The sequence below is a fragment of the Nicotiana sylvestris genome, chromosome 4 (genome assembly GCF_000393655.2).
Source record: "Nicotiana sylvestris chromosome 4, ASM39365v2, whole genome shotgun sequence".
Lineage (NCBI taxonomy): Eukaryota > Viridiplantae > Streptophyta > Magnoliopsida > Solanales > Solanaceae > Nicotiana > Nicotiana sylvestris.
Genome location: NC_091060.1, coordinates 153,727,981 through 153,753,370, shown reverse-complemented (window position 1 = coordinate 153,753,370; position 25,390 = coordinate 153,727,981). Strand labels below are relative to the sequence as shown.

The 25,390-nt window shown below is 41.8% G+C and overlaps 1 protein-coding gene across 1 annotated transcript; it reads left to right on the top strand.

Annotated features, from left to right (window-relative positions):
* Positions 1 to 17,959: 17,959 nt before the first annotated feature.
* LOC138890370 (uncharacterized) lies at positions 17,960 to 18,550 on the top strand. The gene has a single exon (XM_070173750.1). It carries the CDS (start codon positions 17,960 to 17,962, stop codon positions 18,548 to 18,550), a length of 591 nt encoding a protein of 196 aa, XP_070029851.1.
* The last annotated feature ends 6,840 nt before the right edge of the window (positions 18,551 to 25,390 follow it).

Below are 25,390 nucleotides of genomic sequence, written 5' to 3'. Positions count from 1 at the left end.
TAATATTAAAACTTAAGAGTTGGAACGAGTTTACTGAATTGACGAACAACTTCTTGAAAATTGAATATCGTTGAAGACTTGAAAACTTGAATACTTCAATTCACCAACTTTACAATTTTTCACGAAATTGCAATAATAAAGTAAGCAATTATAGAAGAAAATTAGAGATATATTGAGAGAGATTGATAAATTTGTGAGTAAAAATGAAATAATGAGGGAGTATTTATAGTTGAAAATAGGGAAAAGTGTAATTATAAAAGGTTTGGGGTTAAAACAAAGTTTTGGGGGCCAAATGACTATTTTTAAAAAGCAAAATGGCTAAAATTGCAGGCCAACGACTACTTTTTAAATTTCAGACCGTTGGCCTTTTTTAAAAAAAATTGTTTTTTTGGAAAAATAGTCGTTGGGCTCGTTTAGCCCGGTTGAACCGCCCAGGCCCGCCTGTCAGTCCCGGGCTATTTGGTGAGGACCGGCCCACAGTGGGCTTTTAGGATCGGTAGGGACCGGCCCGTTTAAACCGGCCCATTTGGCCCGTTTGCTAGCAGTCCCGGGCTAGGCCTGGCCCACAATACACCCTTAGTTGAGTCCCCAAGATCAAATGCACGTGATGCAAACAATCATTCCTACTAGGGATCCGGCATGAGGTTACGTTATTCTGAGTTTAAACCTGGGGTTGTGTTCTGGACCTGTCTTACTCAAGCGGATAACTCGAGCTGAGGGGGGACAACGTACCGGACCCACGAAAGTCTACCCGGCATTGTTGCTGGCCCAGCTTTGTTCTTTTTGGCATGACTTCTAACAAAAAAAGTGGGCCACGCGAACGTGTGCACCGTTTTTTAGAAGACCCAGAAGGGAGGCGTAGGGAGACAGTTTAATACAGTTCAAGTAATATAAAAGCAGTAAATAAACGGCAATTAGCACATTAGGTCTACAAAATACAGTAATATCAATAATAAATAAAGCCAAGTAAAAATCACATTAACAAGCTCAAATTCTTGAACCGTGAACCAGATGTTCTAGGTTCTTATACCCAGCAGAGTCTCCAGAGCTGTCACACCTCCTTTTTACCACCCGAGAGGGGATATAAGGGAGTTTTTTCAATTTAAGTGACATAAATCGAAATGGAATTATTTTATTTATTTTCAGAGAAGCCACTTGGAATAATTTATTTTTGGTGTCCCAAGTCACCAGTTTATTTTTCAATCCCAAATCGAGGAAATTTTTGACTTTATTTAAAAGTTTGCGAACCAGAACTTCTAGATAAGAAATTTTGTTATCCCGGGAGAAGGTGTTAGGCATTCCCGTGTTTCGTGATTCTAGCACGGTTGCTTAGCAATTTATACTTGGCTTAAATTAGCCAGCTACTCATTTTAGGACCTATGTGCATTTGTCCCTTTAAACTACTTTTAGTTGCTTGACTATTCGTAATTTTGGAGATTATCTTAAAATGAGTCACGCGTACGTGTACTCATTTTGTGTGGCGCGTCAAAAATCATGTCACGTGTACGTGTCCATAATCAATCACACTTTATTGATTTAAGATTGTTTGGCCGAAGTTGCGCGAACGCATACCTTGATTTAATTTGTGGAAATAGTAATTATGTCACGCGAACGTGTAAATAATTATGATAGTAATTTAAAGAATGCGCTTAAAGCATTTCTACGAATATTCAATTTTAAAATCGTAATTGTGTCACGCAAATGTGTATATAATCACGACAGTTTAATAAGTTAAACCGCGCCTAAAGCATTCTACGCATATTTGTGAATTAACTAAATTCCTAAACTTGTTTGAGACTTATTGTGAGAGGTAAGGAAAGCAAAAACGGAGTCATTACAATGGGACCTAATTATTAAGGCCATGCCTTACTAAATCCGGACTAACCAAAAGATCCCATCAGTAGTTTAACATTTGAGAAAAATAATTTTCCTAAGTATGAAATGTGGCAGATGTTTATTTAATTAATTGATTTGTTTCTTCACCTTAGTGTGCACGACATACAATAGTTATAGAGCAAAATTTGGATTAGTCAACGGAAGGGCAATTTAATGAGCATTTGTAAATTTTGATTTAACAAAGGCTAAACTTGAACTTGGGCCTCATCTAGGGCTGACCAGCAGGCAGGCCTGCTAATGGTCATGTGAAGCCCATTTGGACTCCTTCCAATAGAGTCCAAATCCATGGACTCTAAAAAGTTCAGTCATGAACATCAAAAGCCAACCAACATTACAACACCAAAGCATAAATAAATGAGTAATCAACTTTACCAATCTTCTTTAAACAATATAGCTAAAAGATGAATAATTGTGTACTAGATGTAAACAAAATGTAATATATATTATAAATTTTGTCCACCTAATACTAAATCTACACATTCTATTCAAAGAAAATTCCTTCTAGGATGCGTACATCCCCATTGTTCTCCAACTGAACCTCTTAATTTACAAGGAGAAAGACATTGGCATGTCCTTGTAAATCAGATGACCATGCGTAGCTGCCAAATAAATAAACAGCATAATATAATTAGATGTCACTGCAGAAATCATTTTTAACATGGATCAACATTTAAAGAATCAAATCAGATTGCAATAGATGCTGTGTCAACTCTAAAATGATTTAAGAATCATAAACTTCGTTAAGCTTAAAACATAGACAAACTAAGTCATGAATATAGAAGGAAAGAATAAGACTTGTAAGCAAACTCAGACAATAAAAACATATGAATTCACAGGAAACAGCATTTCAAATTTCATTTATAAGTTTCCAAGAGATACCATAGGTTAGATTTCAACATACCTAAAGCAGAATTCAAAGAACTGAGACCAAATAAAGGTAAGAAAACCAAAGGAGAAAACTCAGCAAAACTCAGAAAAAAGCAGCAACAGGTAAGCAGGAGAACAACAATGAAGAAAACTCCAGAATAAACTTCAGCTCAAGAACCAACTTAAAGAGCATCTTCCTTTAACCAATTTATGTACGGCTGTCCCTTTTTATCAGATATTTTCATTTTTCAGCATCTTATCCTAACAACTTTGGACAACTGTCCATTTTAAGAAGTTTTTCAATCAGTTACTAAAGAATCTTTCAAGTTAAAATCCCCGAATTAACCTTTTAGTGTTTAAAAATTGCCTCAGAACCAAACCTGATTCTGGGCTTGAGTCGTGTGACTCTGATTCAAAAAAAAAAAACCTCCCCCAATTCTCAAAACAAAAAACTAAATTTATTGGGCCTGTCTATCACACAAACAAGCCCAACGTTAAACCAAATCAAACGGGCAGATTAGTTGGTGCCCAATCTCAAAATTAGCATACAATTATACTAATCTAACATATGCATTTAACTAATTAATCATGTAATTAGACTAAATAATCTATTTTAATTGAACTAATCAAAACAATAATTAACACTTAACTAAGGATTCAACAACAGAAAAAGAAACAAGTAAAGGGAAAGAAAAGTATACTTATTTGGCCGAAAATGAATGGACAAATGAAGCTAATCGACAAACGATGAAGGCGACGAAACTTGGCCGGTGAGCGGTGACTTGGCCGAAATCCGATGACTTCGAAATGGGTCAAAACTAACACAAAACGATTGCTCTTATCAAGAGCAATCGATTCAAATGAGTCTCGACCCAAAACGAACAAAATACTCCAAGCAATTTGCACAATGTCGAACTAGGGTTTCTTCTGGACGCTTAGATCTAAAATTCACTGATTTTAGTGGGGCTTCTAATGTAATTGAAAGGAAATATGAGATGAGGGGAGTGTGATGGTTGTCTGGTTAGAAGATGGGGGTGTTTGGAGTGGCGCCCACCGTGGGCGGTGACGGCGGAGGTGAGAGAGAGAGAGAGAGGTGACTGAGGTTATCTCTAGGGTTTTGGGGGTATGGGGGGTCGGTTAGGACAGTTTTAGAGGGGGTGAAATAGAGTTCCCTGCCATTGGATCAAATTAGATCAACGGCTGGGATTTGGTTTTATGGAAACGGGGTCATTTGGTTTAGGGGGCTGGACCTGGTAGGCTAGGTTTGGGCCTGGGTTTGGGGCGGATTTGGGTAGGGATTTGGGCTCAGGGTTAATTTTGGCTCAATCAAGTTTAAACCAGTCCTTTTCCAATTCCCTTTTTTTCCTTTTTGTTTTCTTTTTCTTTCTTTAATTTATAATCCTAAATTAAATTAATCTAAATTGTAAAGTTTAAGCTTATTATCTAATTATACTAAAAAATTAGTTGACCCTAGATTAAAAGAGAAAAATCGCTAATCTAAAATTCAAAGCTAAAATGTGAAAGTGAACCAATTTTTGTGATTTTCATCTTAATAAAGCAACTAACTAACTAATTAATCCTAAAAATATAAAAAAAATCTAAATGCAATGCATGGTATTTTTGAATATTTTTATGATTTTAACAAAAATTAAACCTGCACAAAAATTTAAACAATTAATAAAATCCTACAAAAATGGCAAAATAATTGGAAAAAATATATTTTCTTTGATTTTATAGGAATATTTCATATAGGGAAAAAATCACATGCTCATAACAAACATAGAGATAAAGATAAGCAGGTTCATCGAGAAAATGAAGAGCTGAAGCCAGGTCTGTGTTGAAGCTCTTCGAGACCCCGTCAAACAACAAGAAAATCGAATAGCCAGTAGGATAGGAGGCCCAATATGGCCTAAAATAAAAGGGAACCCTCATGGATTGAAGGGTTTCCGGCGACGGCAGGCTAGGGTTAGAGGAGGTTTGAGAGAGAAGAGAAGAGGAGGGATTCAAGGGCGGCAGATTTTGTAAAATGGGGTAGGGTTTGGGGCTTTGGTATATTAAAAAAGGAAAGGATGTCCTGGATCGTTGATCTCTTGAGATCAACGGTCATGATGGAATCTCGGGTTGGACGGGTTAAAATTGGGTTATGGGTATTGGGTTTGTTTAATTGGGTTGGGGTGGTAATTTGGGCCAAGGTCCGAAATTAGACAAAATTAAAGAGGCAATTTGTTTAATAACAATTAATTGATAAAATAATTTGTAAAAATAGTTAATTAAATGATAAAAATAACTTTTATGCAGGAAAATGATTAAAATAATTAATTAATATTATAAAAATACAAAAGATTATTTTCTTGTGAAATAAGGTAATTATGCACACATAGGTCATTATTGCAAAGTTATTGCAATTATAACCCTAACATGTGAATGGCTATTAATAAAATAATTAAAGCTTAGTATAAATGTAAATGATAAAATTAAGCAATAAAATTATAATAAAACCATTTGTGATGCAATTAGTAATTATTGGATAATAAAATGCTAGAATAAATTAATTAAAATCCTTTTAAAATTACAAAATATTATGGAAAAATATTGGTTGATGCTCATGCACTATTTTGAAAGCATAAATACATTTCAAAATATATGAGGGAAAATTGGGTATCAACAGGACCTATATTCAAACGTACCAAAGTATCCATCATAAGGGAGAAACAGACTTGGGACTACATGCCCGAGGACACCCCCACATTCAGCGAAGAAGACATCGAGGCCTTATCTCAGCCTCACAACGATGCTCTGGTAATTTCTTTCCTTTTAAATAAAGTTCAAGTTAAACGTGTTCTCGTGGATCCAGGTAGTTCGGCAAATATAATCAAGTCAAGGGTTGTGGAGCAGCTCGGGTTGCTCGATCAAATCATACCAGCATCTCGAGTCTTGAATGGCTTCAACATGGCAAGTGAAACGACGAAGGGGGAAATCATCCTCCCAGTCAACGTGGCCGGAACCATACAAGATACTAAATTTCATGTCATCGAAGGTGACATGAGGTATAATGCTTTGCTTGGAAGGCCGTGGATCCATAGCATAAGGGCGGTGCCATCGACCCTTCATCAAATGATGAAGTTCCCAACAAAGGATGGCATGAAAATAGTACATGGAGAGCAACATGCAGCTAAGGAGATTGTCATGACCCCGGTTCGCCCTCCGTGAACCATCGTGATGACATCTGGTCCCTACGACTAGGTAAGCCAAAAAATACGAAAAATAAACCAATTTGCGGAAAAAAACAAATAAAAACCAAAATAGTGAACAAAATAGTGTTTAATAGTGTCACTCGGCATACACAATATCAACTCTCAAAACTAATACTTTTCCCAAAACCCGGAATCTCATGAAATCACAAGCTAAGGATAATACATAGTGCTCTAACTCCAGAATAGTCTAAAACAAAGTAACTACAGAAGGGCTGTAACTACAAGAGAGAGAATGGAGAGAGACTCCTCGGTCTATGGACGCGGCAAATATACCTCGAAGTCTCCGAAAGGTCGCCTCGCCTCAAGGATGGTAAGTCTGAGTCGAAGTACCTAGATATGCACATGAAAAACATGTGCATAAAGGGCATGAGTACACCATAGCAGTACTCAGTGAGTGCCAAGCCAAACCTCAGTCGGGTAGTGACGAGGAAGGTCAGGGCCCTACTGAGGTTAAATAAAATATAAAGTTCGACAGTGTAGAACAGAACAGTATAAATAAGTACAGCGGTACAAATACCATAGGGTATAAAGGACAACACAACTATTACAGAGGCAAAGTACACAGAACGAAATATGGCTCAGTACCAAAAAGAACAATCGGGGATCTCCCAGAATACCGTCCTGTTGTCACAAATATACATATCCAATAGGTCTCCCGGGATACCGTCCCGTAGTCCAACTCATAGTGTGCGGGGATCTACCGAAATCCCGTTCTGTAGTCCCAAATGTAAATACCCAATACTGGGGGAATCTACCGGGTGCAGTCCCGTAGTTACATATAACTGTGCAGGGGGACCTATAGGAATCCCACATCCATAGTCCCAAATGTAAACAGACAAGGGGGAGCTACCGGAATCCCACATCCGTAGTCCCAATGTAAATACACAGCAGCAACAGGACAATATTCAGAAATGTCAAATTAGGCAAACAAGTAATTCTATCCTAGCATGCTGCACATAATTCAAGTAAAGCAGTTTGAACAAATAAAGCAATTAAATCACTTAGACATGCTTTCCTAAGATAACAACATGCTTAATAGTGCAAGTAAATAAACAGGAAAAGAAACATAATAATAATTGCTTAATGAAAACAAACATACTAATAATTGCTTAATAAAAACCGGATTTCCAACAATTAGTACAAGTACGCACTCGTCACCTCACGTACAAGGCATTTCAATTATCAATAATACCAAATCCTAAGGGGAAGGTCCCCCACACAAGGTTAAGCAAGCCACTTTTCTCAAACCAGCTCAAATCAATCTGAAACCACGCTCTTGCCATGAGTACTCGACTCCAAGTGGCCCAAATCTATTCAATTCAATTTCATAATGTAAAAATACTTCAAGTAACTGATTCTACAAAGAAATTGTAAGCTAATACGCAAAATTAGGTAAAATGACCAAAATGCCCCTCTGACCCACATCTTGGAATCGGGTAAAATTTACATTTCCAGAATCCTCACACTCTCACGAGTTGAGTCATACCAAAAGTACCAAAATCGAACCTCAAAGGGTCCCTCAAATCATCACTCAAAGATCTCTAAATAGTCAAGCCCTAACCCCCAATTTATCACTGATTTTCCTTAATCTTTCATGTTTAAATTGATAAAAATTATTCTAGTAACGAGTTTAGGGACCAAAGACCTTACCCCAATGAACTTCTCTGAAAATCCCTCTTGAAAAATGCTTCCCAAGCTTCTTCCCGTTTGAAAAGAGGTGAAAAATGGCTAAATTTCGCAAAGGCAAGTATTTATATGTTTCTGCCCAGTTAATCCACTTCTGTGGCTCTGGGACCGCATCTTAGGTCCCGCTTTTGCAGACCAATGGTCGCATCTGCGACAATCACTAACTCAACCTGATTATGCACCTGCGACTCCCCATTCGCAGATGTGTTACCACTCCTGCGGAAATTCTACCGCTTCTGCAGCTCCTGCTATTCCTCTCCATTACTGCTTTTACGATGTCAATGCCGCTTCTGCGGCTCCGCACTTGTGGGACCCAACTGCAGGTGTGGTTATGACAGATATCAGCACCTTCAGCTGCTTCAAACCACTTCCAAATCCTTCCATCAACCATCCGAAATCATCCCGATGCCCCCGTAACTTTAACCAAAAGCATAAACAAGTCTAATGCCACTGTCCAAACTTATACCAATCCTTAAAACACCCAAAACAACATCGAAACGACGAATCAACCACGGATTCAAGCCTAAGAATTCCAAAACTCCAAAAATACGCTTTCGATCAAAAAGTCTATCAAACCTCGTCCGAATAACCTGAAATTTTGCGCACACATCACATTCAACACTACGGAGCTACTCCATTTTCCGAAATTCCATTCCGACACTCGAATCAAAATCTCACTATCGAACTGGAAACTTCAAAATTTGACCTTTCGGCATTTCAAGCCTAAATTAGCTACGGACCTCCAAAACACCATCTGATCACGCCCATAAGCCCAAAATCACCCAACGGAGCTAACGAAACTATCGAAATTCCATTCTGAGGTCGTCTTCACACTATTCCGACTACGGTCAACTTTCCAACACTTAAGCTCTCATTTAGGGACTAAGTGTCCCAAAACTCTCCGAACTCAAAACCAAATATCCCGGCAATTTAAAATAGCAAAAATAAACACGGGGAAAGTAGTTAATAGGGGATCAGGGCTTTAATTCTTAAGACGACCGGTCGGGTCGTCACATCCTCCTACACTTAAACATTCATTCGTCCTCGAATGAGCATAGAGACATACCTGAAGTAGTGAAAAGATGAGGGTAACGGCTACGCATATCCTGCTCAGTCTCCCAGGTCGCCTCCTCGACCGGCTAACCCCGCCATTGAACCTTCACAGATGCAATGTTCTTTGACCTCAGCTTTCTAAATTGCATGTCCAATATTGCCACTGGCTCCTCAACGTAGGATAGATCCTTGTCTAACTGGACTGAACTAAAATCCAATACGTGCGACGGATCACTGTGATACCTCCGGAGCATCGAAACATGAAATACCGGATGAACTCCTGCCAAGCTGGAAGGTAAGGCAAGCTTATAAGCAACCTCCCCAACATGCCGCAATATCTTAAAAGGACCAATAAACCTCGGACTCAACTTTCCTTTCTTCCCGAATCTCATAACGCCCTTCATAGGCAAAACCCGAAGCAGAACCCACTCTTCAACCATATAGGAAACATCATGAACCTACCGGTCTGTAACTCTTCTGTCTAGATTGGGTTGTACGGAGTCTATCCTGGATCACCTTGACCTTCTCCAAAGCATCCTGAACCAAGTCGTGCCCAACAATCTATCCTCGTCCGGCTCGAACCAACCCACCGGGGATCTATACCGCCTACCATATAAAGCCTCATACGGTCCCATCTAAATGCTGGACTGATAGTTGTTGTTGTAGGAAAACTCCCCCAATGGCAAGAACTGATCCTAAGACCCTCCAAACTCAATCACACACGCATGGAGCATATCCTCAAGAATCTAAATAGTGCACTCGGATTGTCCATCCATCTGAGGGTGAAATGTTGTATTCAACTCCACCTGAGTACCCAACTCATGCCGAACGGCTCTGCAGAATCGTGATGTGAACTGAGTACCTCTATCTGAAATGATAGAAACTGGAATACCATGCAGACGAACAATCTCTCGGATATAAATCTCCGCTAGACGCTCCAAAGAATAGGTAGTACACACAGGAATAAAGTGAGCGGGCTTGGTCAGCCGATCCACAATCACCCAAACAGCATCGAACTTCCTCAAAGTCCATGGGAGCCCAACTATAAAGTCATGGTGATCCGCTCCCACTTTTCGAAATCTCTATCTGCTGAAGCAACCCACTCGGTCTCTGGTGCTCATACTTCACCTGTTGACAGTTGAGGCACCGAGCTACAAATCCAACTATGTCTTTCTTTATCCGCCTCCACCATTAGTGCTGCCTCAAATCCTGATACATCTTCACGGAACCCGGATGAATGGAATACCGCAAACTGTGGGCCTCCTCTAGAATCAACTCCCAAAGCCCATCAACATTGGGTACATAAATCCGACCCTGCATCCTCAATACATTGTCATCACCAATATACACATCTCTGACATCACCATGCTGGACCTTGTCCTTGAGGATATATAAATGAGGGTCATCATACTAACGCTCCCTGATACGATCAAATAAGGAAGACCGAGAAACCACGTAAGCTAAAACCCGACTGGGCTCCGAAAGATCCAATCTTACAAACTGGCTAGCTAATGCCTGAACATCCATCGCCATAGGCCTCTCCGATGCTAGTAAATAGGCCAAACTCCCCAAACTCTCTGCCCGGCGACTCAAGGCATCGTCTACCACATTGGCCTTGCCTGGGTGATACAAAATAGTGATATCATAGTCCTTCAGCAACTCTAACCACCTCCTCTGGCGCAAATTTAGATCATTTTGCTTGAATAGGTGTTGCAAGCTCTGATGATCAGTATAAATCTCACAAGGAACCCTGTACAAATAATGACGCCAGATCTTCAGGGCGTGAACAATGGCAGTTAGCTCGAGATCATGAACAGGGTAGTTCTTCTCATGCACCTTCAACTATCTGGACGCGTAGGCAATCACTCTACCGTCCTGCATCAAAACCGCTCCAAGGCCAATCCTCGAGGCATCATAATAGACCGTATAAGACCCCAAACCTGTAGGCAATATCAACACTGGGGCTGTAGTCAAAGCTGTCTTGAGCTTCTAAAAGCTCGCATCACACTCTTCCGTCCATTGGAACGGAGCACCCTTCTGGGTCAGTCTGGTCATAGGGGCTATAATCGATGAAAACCTCTCAATAAAACGACGGTAATAACCCGCCAAGCCAAGGAAATTATGGATCTCTGTAGCTGAAGATGGTCTGGGCCAACTCTGCACGGCCTCTACTTTCTTTGGATCCACCTGAATACCTTCACTCGACACCACGTGGCCTAAGAATGCCACGGAATCCAACCGAAACTCACATTTCGAGAACTTAGCATATAATTTCTTTCTCTCAAGGTATGAAGCATTGTCCTTAGGTGTTGCTCATGATCTTCCCGACTCCAGAAATACACCAGAATATCATCAATAAAGACAATAACGAATGAGTCAAGATACGGGCGAAACACACTGTGCATCAAATGCATAAAGGCTGTTGGGGCATTGGTTAGCCCAAATGACATAACAAGGAACTCGTAATAACCATACCGAGTCCTGAAAGTAGTCTTCGGGATATCTGGCTCCGGAATCTTCAACTGATGGCAACCTAAGCGCAAGTCAATCTTAGAAAACACTCGTGCGCCCTGAAGCTTGTCAAACAGATCATCAATACGAGGCAAAGGATAATGGTTCTTCACTGTAACCTTGTTTAACTGGCGATAATCAATACACATACGCATAAAACCATCCCTTTTCTTCACAAACAAGACAAGAGCACCCCAAGGTGATACATTGGGCCAAATAAAACCCTTATCAAGCAATTCTTGTAACTGATCCTTCAACTCCTTCAACTTAGGAGGAGCCATACAATACGGAGGAATAGGAATAGGCTAAGTGCCCGGCAACAGATCAATGTTAAAATCAATATCTCTATCAGGCGGCATGCCCAGAAGATCAGCTGGAAACACATCGGGAAAATCCCGTACTACTAGGACTGAATCAACTGAAGGGGTATCAACATTGACATCTCTCACATAAGCTAAATACGCGTCACACCCCTTCTCAACCATACGATGAGCCTTAAGAAAAGAAATAACTCTACTGGGAGTGTGATCTGAGATACCCCTCCACTCAACACACGGTACACCTGGCATAACCATTAGTGTGACAATCAAGAATAGCATTATGGGGCGACAACCAGTCCATGCCTAACATAATATCAAAATCTACCATGCTGAGCAACAATAAATCAGTTTTGGTCTCAAAACCACTAAGAGCAACCAAACACGACCGATGTACACCCACATGCGGAGAAAAATAAGAAGACACATAAGATTAAGTAGAGTCTGGATCGAATAGAACCGATGCATATCTGTGATAAAACAATATAATACATGTAATGATAGAATCAGAGGCAACATCGTCAGTACGTGAAGGAAGGGCATAGTATTTGGCCTGGCCTCCCCCTCTAGGGAAACCTCTACCTCCCTGACCTCCACCTCTAGCTGGCTGAGCAGGTAGGGTAGCAATTGGAGTTGTAACCATAGCGTGAGAACTATACAGGGCACGCTGTGGCTGAGAAGTCTGTGGAGGTGCACCCCTCCCAAGTCTGGGGCAATCCCTCACCATATGGCGTGTGTCACCACACTCAAAACAAGCTTTGGGAGGACGTGGCGATTGTGACTGGCTCGGGCCAAGTCTGCTAGACTGACCTTTGAAAGCACCCCGCGCAAGAGGCGCACTAGATACCAGAGGTGAATAATAAGGCTCCTAAGGTCAAGGAGGAGCTGGAATAACACTGGTTGCTGGAAGAGCTGAATGAATAGGGCGACTCATATAACCCCTACTATGATGACCTACAGCTGGGGCACGAGAACCAGAGTAATGGCTTGACTCTCGAGACCTCTTGGCCTCCCTCTCCTCTCTCTCTCTAGCATGCATACCCTCAATCCTCCTAGCAATGCTCACCACCTGCTGATACGAAATATCCATCTCCAACTCACGAACCATGCTAGACCTGATGTTAGGAATAAGGCCCTCAATAAACCGGTGAACCCTCTCGCGAACAGTAGAAACCAAAGCTGGTGCATGCCTAGCCAAACTAGTGTAACGGACTGCATACTCTGAGACAGTCATAGCACCCTAGCATAAATGCTCAATCTCTGCATGCCATGCATCTGAGGCTCTGAGGAACATACTCTCTCAAGAACAGATCTGAAAACTGAGTCCAAGTCAATGAAGCAGCCTCATTCGGTTTGTCTAACTTATAGGTGCGCCACCATTCATAGGCGGCTCCTCGAAGCTGGAAAGTAGTGAAGGAAACCCCACTCAATCCTAATATATCCATTGTACGGAGTATGCGGTAACACTCATCTAGAAATCCCAAAGCATCATCCAATGCTAGACCGTTGAATACAGGAGGCTTGTACTTCTTGAACCTCTCAAGCCTCAGCTGCTCATCCTCGGAAGTCGCTGCCCTGTCCTCGGACTGATCTCGGACTGCAGGCTGTATAGGAATAATCTCAGGGACCTGCTCAACATGCACTCGCTGCTTAGGAGTGCGGGCAGCGGGAGTATGTTCTCCTCCCCTGGCCTGAAACGTAGCTGCAGCAAGGGGAAGCAACCCTGCCTGAGCCAAAGTGGTTTACATGCTCATGAACTGTGCTAGAGTCTCTTGAAGTGCTAGAGTAGTAGTAGCGGTAGGCGTATCAGGTGCTTGGGCTCCGGCTGGATCCGCTGGTGTTACCTCGGTGGAAGCTCGCGCAGGTGCTCTGGCTGCACCACATGCGCGTCCTCGACCTCTACCCCGACCCCAGCCTCTGACGGCTATAGTAGGGGATACAGGTGCCTGATCATCTCGGGTAGCGCGTGTCCTCACCATCTGTGAGAGAATAGAAGATAGAAGTTTAGAATTATGACATCAAATCTCGCACGACAAGGAAATCAAATGAAGTGAAATTTTCCTAACAGTTACATAGCCTCTCGTAGATAAGTATAGACGTCTCTATACCGATCAACGAGACTCTAATAAACCGGCTTGTGATTCATGACTCCTATGAACCTAGAGCTCCGATACCAACTTGTCATGACCCCGTTTCTTCTTCCGTGAACCATCATGAAGGCACCTAGTCCCTACGACTAGGTAAGCCTAAAAATATGGAAAATAAACCAATTTGCATAAGAAAACAAATAAAAACCGAAATAGTGAATAAAATAATGTTCAATAGTGCCACTCGGCATACACAATATCAACTCTCACAACTAATACTTTTCCCAAAACCCGGAATCTCATGAAATCACAAGCTAAGGATAATACATAGTGCTCTAACTCTAGAATAGTCTAAAACAAAGTAAATACAGAAGGGCCGTAACTACAAGAGAGAGAATGGAGAGAGACTCCTCGGTCTGTAGACGCGGCAGATATACCTCGAAGTCTCTGAAAGGTTGCCTCACCTCAAGGATGGTAAGTTTGAGTCAAAGTACCTGGATCTGCACATGAAAAACATGGGCAGAAAGGGCATGAATACACCACAGCGGTACTCAGTAAGTGCCAAGCCTAACCTCTGTCGAGTAGTGACGAGGAAGATCAGGGCCCTACTGAGGTTAAATAAAATATAAAGTTCGACAGTGTAGAACAAAACAATATAAATAAGTACAGTGGTACAAATAACACGGGGTATAAAGAATACCAACAACTATCACAGAGGCAAAGTACACAGAAAGAAATACGGCTCAGTACCAAAAAGAACAATCGGGGATCTCCCAGGTACCGTCCTGTAGTCCCAAATATACATATCCAATAGGTCTTCCGAGATACTGTCCCGTAGTCCAACTCATAGTGCGCGGGAATCTATCAGAATTCCGTTCCGTAGTCCCAAATGTAAATACCCAGTACTGAGGGAATTTACCGGGTGCAGTCCCATAGTTCCATGTAACTGTGGAGGGGGATCTACCGGAATCCCACATGCGTAGTCCCAAATGTAAATAGACAAGGGGGAGCTACCAGAATCCCACATCTGTAGTCCCACTGTAAATACATAGCAGCAACATGACAATATTTAGAAATGTCAAATTTCATATTAAGGAAAACAAGTAATTCTAGCCTAGTACGATGCACATAATTCAGGTAAAGCAGTTTGAACAAATAAAGCAATTAAATCACTTAGACATGCTTTCCTAATCTAATAACAGGCTTAATAGTGCAAGTAAATAAACAGGAAAAGAAACATACTAGTAATTACTTAATGAAAACCGGATTTCCAACAATTCGCACAAGTACGCATTCGTCAACTCACGTATAAGGCATTTCAATTATCAATAATACCAAATCCTAAGAGGAAGGTCCCCCACACAAGGTTAGGCAAGCCACTTACCTCGAACCAGCTCAAATCAATTCGAAACCACATTCTTGCCACGAGTACTCGACTCCAAGTGGACCAAATCTATTCAATTCAATTTCATAATATAAATAATATTTCCAGTAACTGATTCTACAAAGAAATTCTAAGCTAATACGCGAAATTAGGTAAAATAACCAAAATTCCCCTCTGGCTCACGTCTTGGAATTGGGTAAAATTTACATTTACAGAATCCTCACACTCTCACGAGTTCAGTCATACCAAAAGTACCAAAATCAGACCTCAAAGGGTCCCTCAAATCATCACTCAAAGGTCTGTAATTAGTCAAGCCCTAACCCCCAATTTATCACTAATGTTTCTTAATTTATCATGCTTAAATTGATAAAAATCATTCCAATAACGAGTTTAGTGACCAAAGACCTTAATCCAATAGTCTCATATGTGACAATCACTAACTCAGCCTGATTCCGCACCTACAACTCCCCATTTTCAGATACGGTACCGCTCCTGCGGAAATTCTACCGCTTCTGTGGCTCTTATTGTTCCTCTCCATTTCCACTTCTGCGATGGCAATGCCTATTCTGCGGCTCCGCACCTGCAGGACCCAACTGCAGGTGCGGTTATGACAGATATTAGCAGCTTCAGCTGCTTCAAACCACTTCCAAATCCTTCCGTCAACCATCCGAAATCATCCCGAGGCCCCCGGGACCTCAACCAAAAGCACAAACAAGTCTAATACCACTGTCCAAACTTATACCAATCCATAAAAAACCCAAAACAACATCGAAATGATGAATCAACTACGGATTTAAGCCTAAGAATTCCAAAACTACACTTTCGTTCAAAAAGTCTATCAAACCTCGTCCGAATGACCTGAAATTTTGCACATACGTCACATTCAACAGTACGAAGCTACTCCAACTTCCGGAATTCCATTCCATCCCTCGGATCAAAATCTCACTATCGAACCAGAAACTTCAAAATTCAACCTTTCGGTGTTTCAAGCCTAAATTAGCTACGGACCTCCAAAACACCATTCGATCACGCCCCTAAGCCCAAAATCACCCAATGGAACCATCGAAATTCCATTTTGAGGTCGTCTTCACACTATTCCGACTACGGTCAACTTTCCAATACTTAAGCTCGCATTTAGGGACTAAGTATCCCAAAATTCTCTGAAACTCAAAATCGAACATTCTGGTAATTCAAAATTGCAGAAATAAACACGAGAAAAGCAGTTAATAGGGAATCGAGGTGTTAATTCTTAAGAAGACCGGCCGGGTCGCCATAGAGATGTTTGAAGTACATGACTTGGCACCGGTATCGACACCATCCGCATCAAAAAAGCCAAAGGACAAATAGGTGGCCAAATAGCAATCACAATCCATACTCTTGGTTGAGCCCGAGGGATGGGTGATCGATAAATAGGTGGTCGAGGAAGAAGAAGAAGATTTCCTCATCCCCCGAGCCTTCGTTACCCCTGAGGAATCGTATGCGACGAAGTCCACGGTTGAAGAATTCGAGCAAGTCGTATTGATCGAGCATCTTCTAGAATGAAAGGCATACCTGGGACGGGGTTAACCCCCAAACTCAGGAAAAAACTCATTCAATTTCTTATCAATAAGATTGATTGCTTCGCCTGGTCCTACTTAGATATGACAGGGATCCCACCGGAGATAACTACCCATCGACTAAGTGTCAATCCCAAATTTAAATCGGTGAAGGAAAAGTGGAGACTTCAGTCCGAGGTAAAGCATGCATTCGTCAAAGAAGAGGTAACCAAACCTCTCAAAATAGGATCTATTAGGGAAGTAAAATATCCTGAACGGCTAGCAAACATAGTGGTAGCCCCTAAAAAGGGGAATAAACTTAGAATGTGTGTAGACTACAAAGATTTTAACAAAGCATGCCCTAAAGATTCTTTCCAATTGCCCAACATCGATTGTTTGATCGATGCTACGGCCGGCCATGAGATCCTTACTTTTCTCGATGCCTACTCCAGGTACAACCAAATTCAAATGGACCCAAAGGACCATGAAAAGACTTCGTTCATTACGAAGTATGGTACGTATTGTTATAATGTAATGCCCTTCGGGCTAAAAAATGCAGGAGCCACATATCAACGCCTAGTTAATAAGATGTTCGAACATTAAATAGAACAATCCATGGAAGTTTATATTGATGACATGCTAGTTAAGTCCCTGCGCACAGAGGACCATTTGACCCATTTGTAGGTGATGTTCGATATCCTAAGAAAGTACAACATGAAACTCAACCCCGAGAAATGCGCTTTTGGAGTAGAATCGGGCAAGTTTTTAGGCTTCATGGTGTCGAATAGGGGTATCGAGATCAACCCAATAAAATCAAATCCATCGAGGAAATCACCATAGTGAACAATGTGAAAGTCGTACAACGGTTGACCAAACGGATAGCTGCCCTAGCCTGATTTATCTCAAGGTCATCAGATCGGAGCCATCATTTTTTTTCCCTACTCAAGAAGAAGAACAACTTCGTATGGACTCCGGAGTGCTAACAAGCCTTGGAAGAATTAAAACAGTATCTCTCGAGCCCATCCCTGCTCCATACTCTGAAGAGGATGAAATACTCTACTTGTATTTAGTCGTATTCGAGGTGGCGGTAAGTGGCGTGTTGGTTCGAGAAGAGCAAGGTACGCAATTTCCTATCTATTATGTGAGTCGGACCCTAAGAGATGCTGAAACCAGGTATCCACATTTGGAAAAGTTAGCTCTTGCATTAATAAGTGCATCTAGGAAATTAAAACCACATTTTCAATGCCATTCTATATGTGTATTGACTACGTACCCCCTTCGAAGTGTCTTGCATAAGCCCGAATTATCGGGCAGATTGGCCAAATGGGCCATCGAACTCGGAGAGTATGATATCGAATATTAACCTCGAATGGTTGTCAAGTCTCAAATTTTGGCAGACTTCATGGCTGATTTCGCGCCTACCTTCATATTTGAAGTAGAAAAGGAACTCTTGCTAAAAACGGGTACGCCATCGTGGGTATGGACCCTTTTCACAGATGGTGCCTCGAATGTGAAAGGACCTGAGTTCGGTATCATTTTAAAACCGCCTATGAGCAGTGTCATTAGGCAATCTATCAAAACTTCTAAATTTACTAACAATGAGGCCGAGTATGAGGCCATGATTGCAAGTCTCGAACTAGCAAAGGGCCTTGGAGCAGAGGTCATCGAGGCAAAGTGTGACTTCCTTTTGGTGGTAAATCAAGTAAACGGGAGCTTCGCGGTTCAAGATGATCGAATGCAGAGGTACTTAAACAAACTTCAGGTGACACTGCATCACTTCAAGGAATGGACACTGTACCATGTGCCTCGAGAACAGAATAGCGAGGCTGATGCACTTGCAAACTTAGGGTTATCGATTGAAGAAGATGATATCGTACCGGGGACTGTTGTCCAACTATCAAGGTCGGTGGTCGAAGAAGGCCTTGCAGAAATTAATTCAACAAGTTTAACGTGGGATTAAAGGAATAAGTACATCGACTACTTGAAGCATGGGAAGCTCCCCACGGACTCAAAAGAGTCAAGAGCACTTCAAGCCAAAGCAGCTCGATTCTCACTTGACGAAAATGGAACGTTGTATAGAAGAACCTTCGATGGACCACTGGTAGTATGCTTGGGACTTGAGGACACTGATTATGTATTATGAGAAATCCACGAGGGCACTTGTGGGAACCATTCTGGTGCCGACTCTTTGGTTCGCAAGGTGATCAGAGCGGGGTATTATTGGGATAGCATGGAAAAGGATACTAAGTAGTTCGTTCAAAGATGTGATAAATGCCAAAGATTTACACCAATGATCCATCAATCCGGTGAACAACTCCATTCGGTCATATCCATGTGGCCATTCATGAAATGGGGGATGGACATCATCGGCCCCCTACCAACGGTGCAGGTAAAGCTAACTTTATTTTGTTTATGACTAACTATTTCTAAAAAATGGGTATAAGCGCAGATTTTCGAGAAGATAAGAGAAAAAGAAGTCATCGACATCATATAGGACCACATCATATGTCGATTCGGGATACCTGCCGAAATAGCATGTGACAATGGAAAACAATTCATCGGTAGCAAAGTAACAAATTCCTCGAGGACCATAAAATCAAAAGGATTATATCAGCACCTTACCATCCAAATGCAAATGGTCAGGCCGAGTCCACGAACAAAACCATCATTCAAAACTTAAAGAAAAGGTTAGATGATGCAAAGGGGAAATGGAGAGAAGTGTTGCCCGAAGTGCTATGGGCATATCGAACGACATCAAAATCAAGCACAGGGGAGACCCCGTTTTCTTTGGTATACGGTTCTAAAGCATTTATCCCAGTCGAAGTCGGGGAACCTAGCGTCAGGTTTCAGCATGCCAACAAAGACTCAAATCGCGAAGCTATGAACACTTCTCTCGAGGTACTAGCTGAAAAATGTGAGGCCTCATCGAATGGCCACATAAAAACAAAGGATCGAAAGGTATTACAACAGAAGGACGAACCTTCGATATTTCGGAGTTAGGGACTTAGTCTTAGAAAGGTCACTCTCAACACTTGAGACTCAAACGAAGGAAAGCAAGGCCCCAATTGGGAAGGACCGTACCGTGTCCTCGGAGTCGTAGGAAAAAGATCCTACAAACTTAGCACAATGGAAGGCGAGCAACTACCGAACAATTGGAATGTATCGTTGCTCAAATGCTATTACTGCTGAGGTATGACCTTCTACCTTTTTTCCATTTCTGTTTAAAACTAACTCCTTGCAAATGTTTGATTGGAAACATCGAGGCACCTGTTAGCTCTAAGACCTTGGGTTTTAAATCATGCATTGCACTCTTTTTCCCTTAGATCGGGTTTTATCCCAAATGGGTTTTACCGACAAGGTTTTTAACGAGACAACACCTATATGCTGCCTAAGGAATATTAAACAAAGTATTCAAGGCTTCTTCTGAATCAACCTCGAACACTAGCGGAGGCCCACCCTCGGAGGACCCATGGACACATTCTCGAAGAAAGCAATTCATGCCAAGGAGTGCCTTGATAGGGGAATGTTGTAATGGCCCAAACAGTCAAAAGAACCGTGTCCACATAGAATAGTCGAGCCCCCAACGGAAAAACATGTACGCATGTATCAATTATTTGAAGAAGCATTTTTATTATATCAAAATACTTTGTGCCTCAAAGAAGTCTACTATTTTAACATTTAACGGCTCAAGGGCCAAAACCTTGAATACTCGGGGACTGTCATCGAAAATCGACGCATCGAGTCATCGAACACTCGAGCTTATAAGACCTCAAAGAGGCACACTTGAACTTATAATACCTTAAAGAGGCGCATTCGAGCTCACAAGACCTCAAAGAGGCATTCCCTCGATATTAAGGCCAATGCCATCACACTTGGGGACTAGAGGCTACAACCATATAAAAGACTACGGTCAGATAAAGGACTACGATCATATAAAAGGCTATGTACGAAATAATATGGCTCGGAGATGTCCGACTTCCACCATAAAACTAAAAGGCCTTCATATACTTCGAAAAAACCAGTTAAATCAGGCTACCCTCGGCAAAAGAAAATTATAAGGGGCTTCGATATATTCAGTCCTCGATTAATATGAAGGCTTCAATAATGTCAGCCTTCGATAAAACCTCAAGAAGTATTCGATTAACGTTGCATAGCAAATTACAAATGAGGTTCCAATCAATCGAACCTTTGAAAAACCCAAACGGGTAAAAAAACACATGCTAAGGCATACAAAATTTTCACTAAGTCTTTTAGCCGAAAAGAGGGAAAAGTTTATAGCCATTTTAGAGGCTGAATTGGCCCAACCTAAAAGAGCCTAAGGTCCAACCTAAAAAAACCTAAGGGCCAACCTAAAAGAGCCTAAGGGCCAATATTTAAAGAGCTTTAAGGCTGAAGTACACCATGCTCGAAGACCTTATCCAGCTCAAAAATCCCAAGCTAAAACTTATCTCAAAGATCGAACCTTAAGTGGTAACCTATTATCGATTATTGATCAAAATACAAAATTTGAGGGTCTACTCTACCCCGAATTTGATTCAACGCTCAGAGGTTGGAGCATCAAAAACTAAACAAACTCTGAAGAAAAAATTGAAGGCAAACGATCATGGAAACTTATTTCCTTTTTATATATACAAAAAGATATTACATAGGAGTCCTACAAAGCAAAAAAAATTATTACCAAAAGATGGAAAAACATTCTACCTACTCTAGAGAGGCATCCCTCCCCGGACCTGTAGCTTCCCCGGGACCAACTTCTTCCCCGGGGATAACTTCTTCTGCAGCCCCCTCCTCTTCATCATCTTCGATGTCATCATCATCATCGGAGGAAAGGACAAATTTGGCATCAGCCTCACCTGACTTAGCTTGCTTTATCTCCTCAAAAAGATCAAAGCCCTTAGCGTGAATCTCTTCGAGGATCTCCCTTCGGGATCGGTGTTGGACATAGTCATTGCTTCTTTTCTCTCGATCGGAAGCCTACCTCAACTCCATCTGAGCATAGAAAACATCTTTCAAATAGATGGCCATCGTCCTGTTGGCTTTGGCCTGTATTACGCTGGCCTCGGCCCTGACTTACATAACTTCGGCCTTGGCCTTCGCAAGACCAGCCTCGAGCTCAGCTATTCTGCTAGCTTGAACCAAGTTTCTCCCTTGAACGTTTCAAAGTTGAACCTCGAGGGCTAATGCCTTTGCCAGCGCATCAGTTTTAGCCACAACGAGGGTGTCCATTTTTGCCTTCCATTCATTGCACTCGCTAGGACTTGATCGACCTCGCCCTGGAGTCGCCCGATTATTTCTAGCTTTTGCTGCAGCTGAGAATTGAAGTATTAGCCTCTGAAGATGGGAAATATAGCCCGTATTTTTTCAGAACAGAGGTTACCTACTTTCCTAACTCACTCTCATATTCACGAGCTTTGGTCAACTCCGATCGGAGATGTTTCAGTTCTTCCTCCTTTTTGTCAAGGAGAAGCCTAAGGGATTTCTCCTCATTCGGAGCCCTACGCAATTCAACTTCACAATGATGCAATTCGGTCTTCAATTTGTCAAAGGCCTACACAAAGGAAAGGGATGATCGATTAGACAAAAGAAGAAAAGTATGGCACTGGAGAAATATCAATGCTGCTAAAAACTTACAATTAAACAAAGAAGCTAAGCCTCCTCTAAGATTGAGCTCGCATGCGCTAGGTCGGCCTCATCGACCCCGACAAAGTAACCCTGGAAGGGGTCGTTTTCACTTGGGACTCCACCGAGCTCGGACGTCTTTACATTATGAGCATCCCTAATGGTATCCTCGGAGAAGGATGGAAACGATGAGGGTTGACCTGCAGTCATAGCCTTGGGGAGATCACCCGAGGCACTCTGTTCAGGAAGAGGAGCTTCAAAGCTTGCTCCCTTTGGAGTATTTCCAAAAGTCTGAAAAGCGGTTGCTGCATCAGGTGATGTAGGGCCTTCATCCCCCTTTTCTTTTAAAGTTCCTTCCCCGAGGCTAGGGGCCCGATCTAAGCATCCTTGATAGCCTCAAAATATTTCCTGGATCGAGTCACCAGCGTCGAAACCTCCATATTGTCACCATCATCATCCATAAACTGGTGGACCGAGTCAACATCCACGTTGATAACGACACTTTTCTTATGCCTCTGAGGGGGCCCTTCTTGGCTTTGAGTGTCCTCGTTCTTCGAGGACCTTTTCCTCTTGTTATCCTCCTTTGGCTTTGGGGCCGAAGACCCTACTTCCTCCTCGGAGGGGGGCGGCCTCATCTTGAAGAACTCACCAATACCTGTGATAGAGGAATAAATTCACATGAAGAAAGACATTCTTAATAAGGAAAGAAACATTATGACACGTATCGTGGTGTTTCGCTTCCCACTTGCCCTTCGACAGTCCCGCCATTTGTGTTTGTCATATGGTGAAGTAGTAGCTAGTTTGCGAACCCAGTCCTCAAGGTCGAGAATCACATTAGGCATCCACGGAACCGCTGCGGAGAGGGGAAATGAGTAATTATGCAGAGTTTAGCAAAATTTATGGAAAAGAAAAACTAAAGCGAAGAATTCCACTCACGTTCGAAGTTCCATTCCTCGGAGAACGGCAGGAACTCCTCGGGAATAATATCGACGGTCCTCACCCGGATGAACCGACTCATCCAACCTCGATCCTTGCCTTTGTCGTTACTGGCGAAGAAGGACTTGGTTGATTGGCGTTGGAGTTTGATTAAACCTAGGAAATGTTGAGGTCGATATAATCAGATGAGGTAGCTGAGAGTGAACTCGAGCCCAGCCTTTTCACTGAAGAACCTCATCATTATTATGAACCACCCAAAAGACAGATGAATGTGGACCAGGGTTACTTGATATCTTCGACAGAACTCAAGCAAGAGCAGGTCGAGGAGACCCAACATAAAGGGGTATGTATATACACTCAGGAACCCCTCTACGTAATTTGTGATGTCCTCCTCTCGAGAAGGTATTTGTATAACGACCTTCTCTCCCTATTTACACTCCCCCCTCACAACATCGAGGTGATTTTCCTCAATTGACCTTATGTATCTCAATGCATGCTCTCGACGGCTGGCGCCGTCAGGAGGGTTCTCGACTATAAAGTCCTTCTTTAAGGAAAATTTGCTCGGTAAGATCTCGTGAAGCGCTGGTGGTTTACCACCGACCGGAAGAGAAGTAAAAGTAAAGTTCCCTTCTTTTTGAGAAACAGACTTGGAATTTTTTGCCATCAGTGCTTTAGAAAAAGAAGGAAAAATGAATGAACTAGCAAGGTTTTGAGCCGATGCGGCGGAGGAACTAGAGGTGAAAAGGAAACGTATAGAAGAGAATAGGTGTTGCAAGGTGGAAAAGTCCTTAATGAGAGGAGAAAACAAGTATATATTGTAAGCACGTGATTTTTGCCCTATATGAGAATTACTCCCAAAAAATTCAAAAAATAAAATAATTTTCCTTGGTGTGCAATTTTTGTGATATTTTGTGATATTTTGTGTAACTATTTGTGTGTTTGTCTGTGCATGTTTATTTGTTAAATTATTAAAAATATAAAAATATGTCGCATTTTGCGTGTAGGATTTAATTATACAATTGTTAGTAATTAAATTTGTTTTACAAAAAAATAAAAAATTACAAAAAATAGGCATCGTTTGCATTTTTAGCATTTAATGTCCAAATATACAATTTTATGCTTAATTATTACTTAATTATGCGTTAATTGTTATTGGGAGTTAATTTGCGCTTTTATAACTTAATTTAGTTCTTAATAATAGTTTAAGTATTTTTATAATTTAGTTTTAGAAAAATAAAAGAAGAAAAGAGAGCGAAAATATAAAGAAAGTCATATTAGGGCCTCTTCTTCAATTTCAAGCCACAGGCCCAAAAAATGGCTCAATCTTCCCAAACGACCCAGTCCATTTCGAACTGGGTCGACCCGGTCCATAACCCAACACCCCTATTATCTTACAAACAAAATAAAACAAAAACAAAAAGAAAAACAAAATCAAAAAAACCCTAACCTAAACACTAAACTACCCACCCCCCTATCTTTCTTCTTCTTCTTTTCTTCATCTTCCCAAAAAGCTCCAAGCTCCATCAATGGCTTCCTACCTTCCCCTCACGCCACACACACTCACTCACAATACACACACACACTCACAGCACACACACACACTGTTGCGTCGTCTTCCTCCTTCAACCAAACGACCTTCGCGCTGCCGCTCCATTGTTTTTCCATAGCTGCTGCGTCGTCGTCTCCAGCTTTCTTCATCGCCATCTTCCTCCTCGACGACCATAGCTGCTGAACGCAGCAACAGTCGATGACCATAGCTTCTTCAGCTCCTTCTTCACTGCTTCTACTACCTCGTCCGCTGCTGCCTGTCCGAAGCCACCATCGCCGCTGCTTCATCGTCTTTCTACTGTTGCGTCGCGGCTGCTTCCCTTCCTCCTTCTAGCTGCTACTGCTTCATGTTGCTTCTTATTCCTCACTCGACGGACAACTGCTACTGCATCATGTTGCTTCTTATTCCTCACTCGACGGACAACTGTTACTGCTTCACGCTGCTTCTGCCGGTGCGTCGTCTTCCCGTCGTCCTCCTCGACGGACTGCCATTGCCATGGTCGGCCAGCTGTTGCTGCTTCATGTTTCTGCTTCGGCTCTTGCTTCATCTTCTTCGTTATGTCAAAATTTCGTTGGTTTCATTTAGAGATCGTTCGATGTTCGTCGTTGGTCATTTACGGTTAGTTGTTCTAAGTTTTATTTTGTCCATATTTTTGTTTGATATTTTCCGGATCCAAAATCGTTAAATGATTCAATT

Excerpts from the sequence above, each read along its gene's own strand:
- LOC138890370 (XM_070173750.1), top strand. The coding sequence starts at position 17,960 with ATGGTTGTCAAGTCTCAAATTTTGGCAGACTTCATGGCTGATTTCGCG.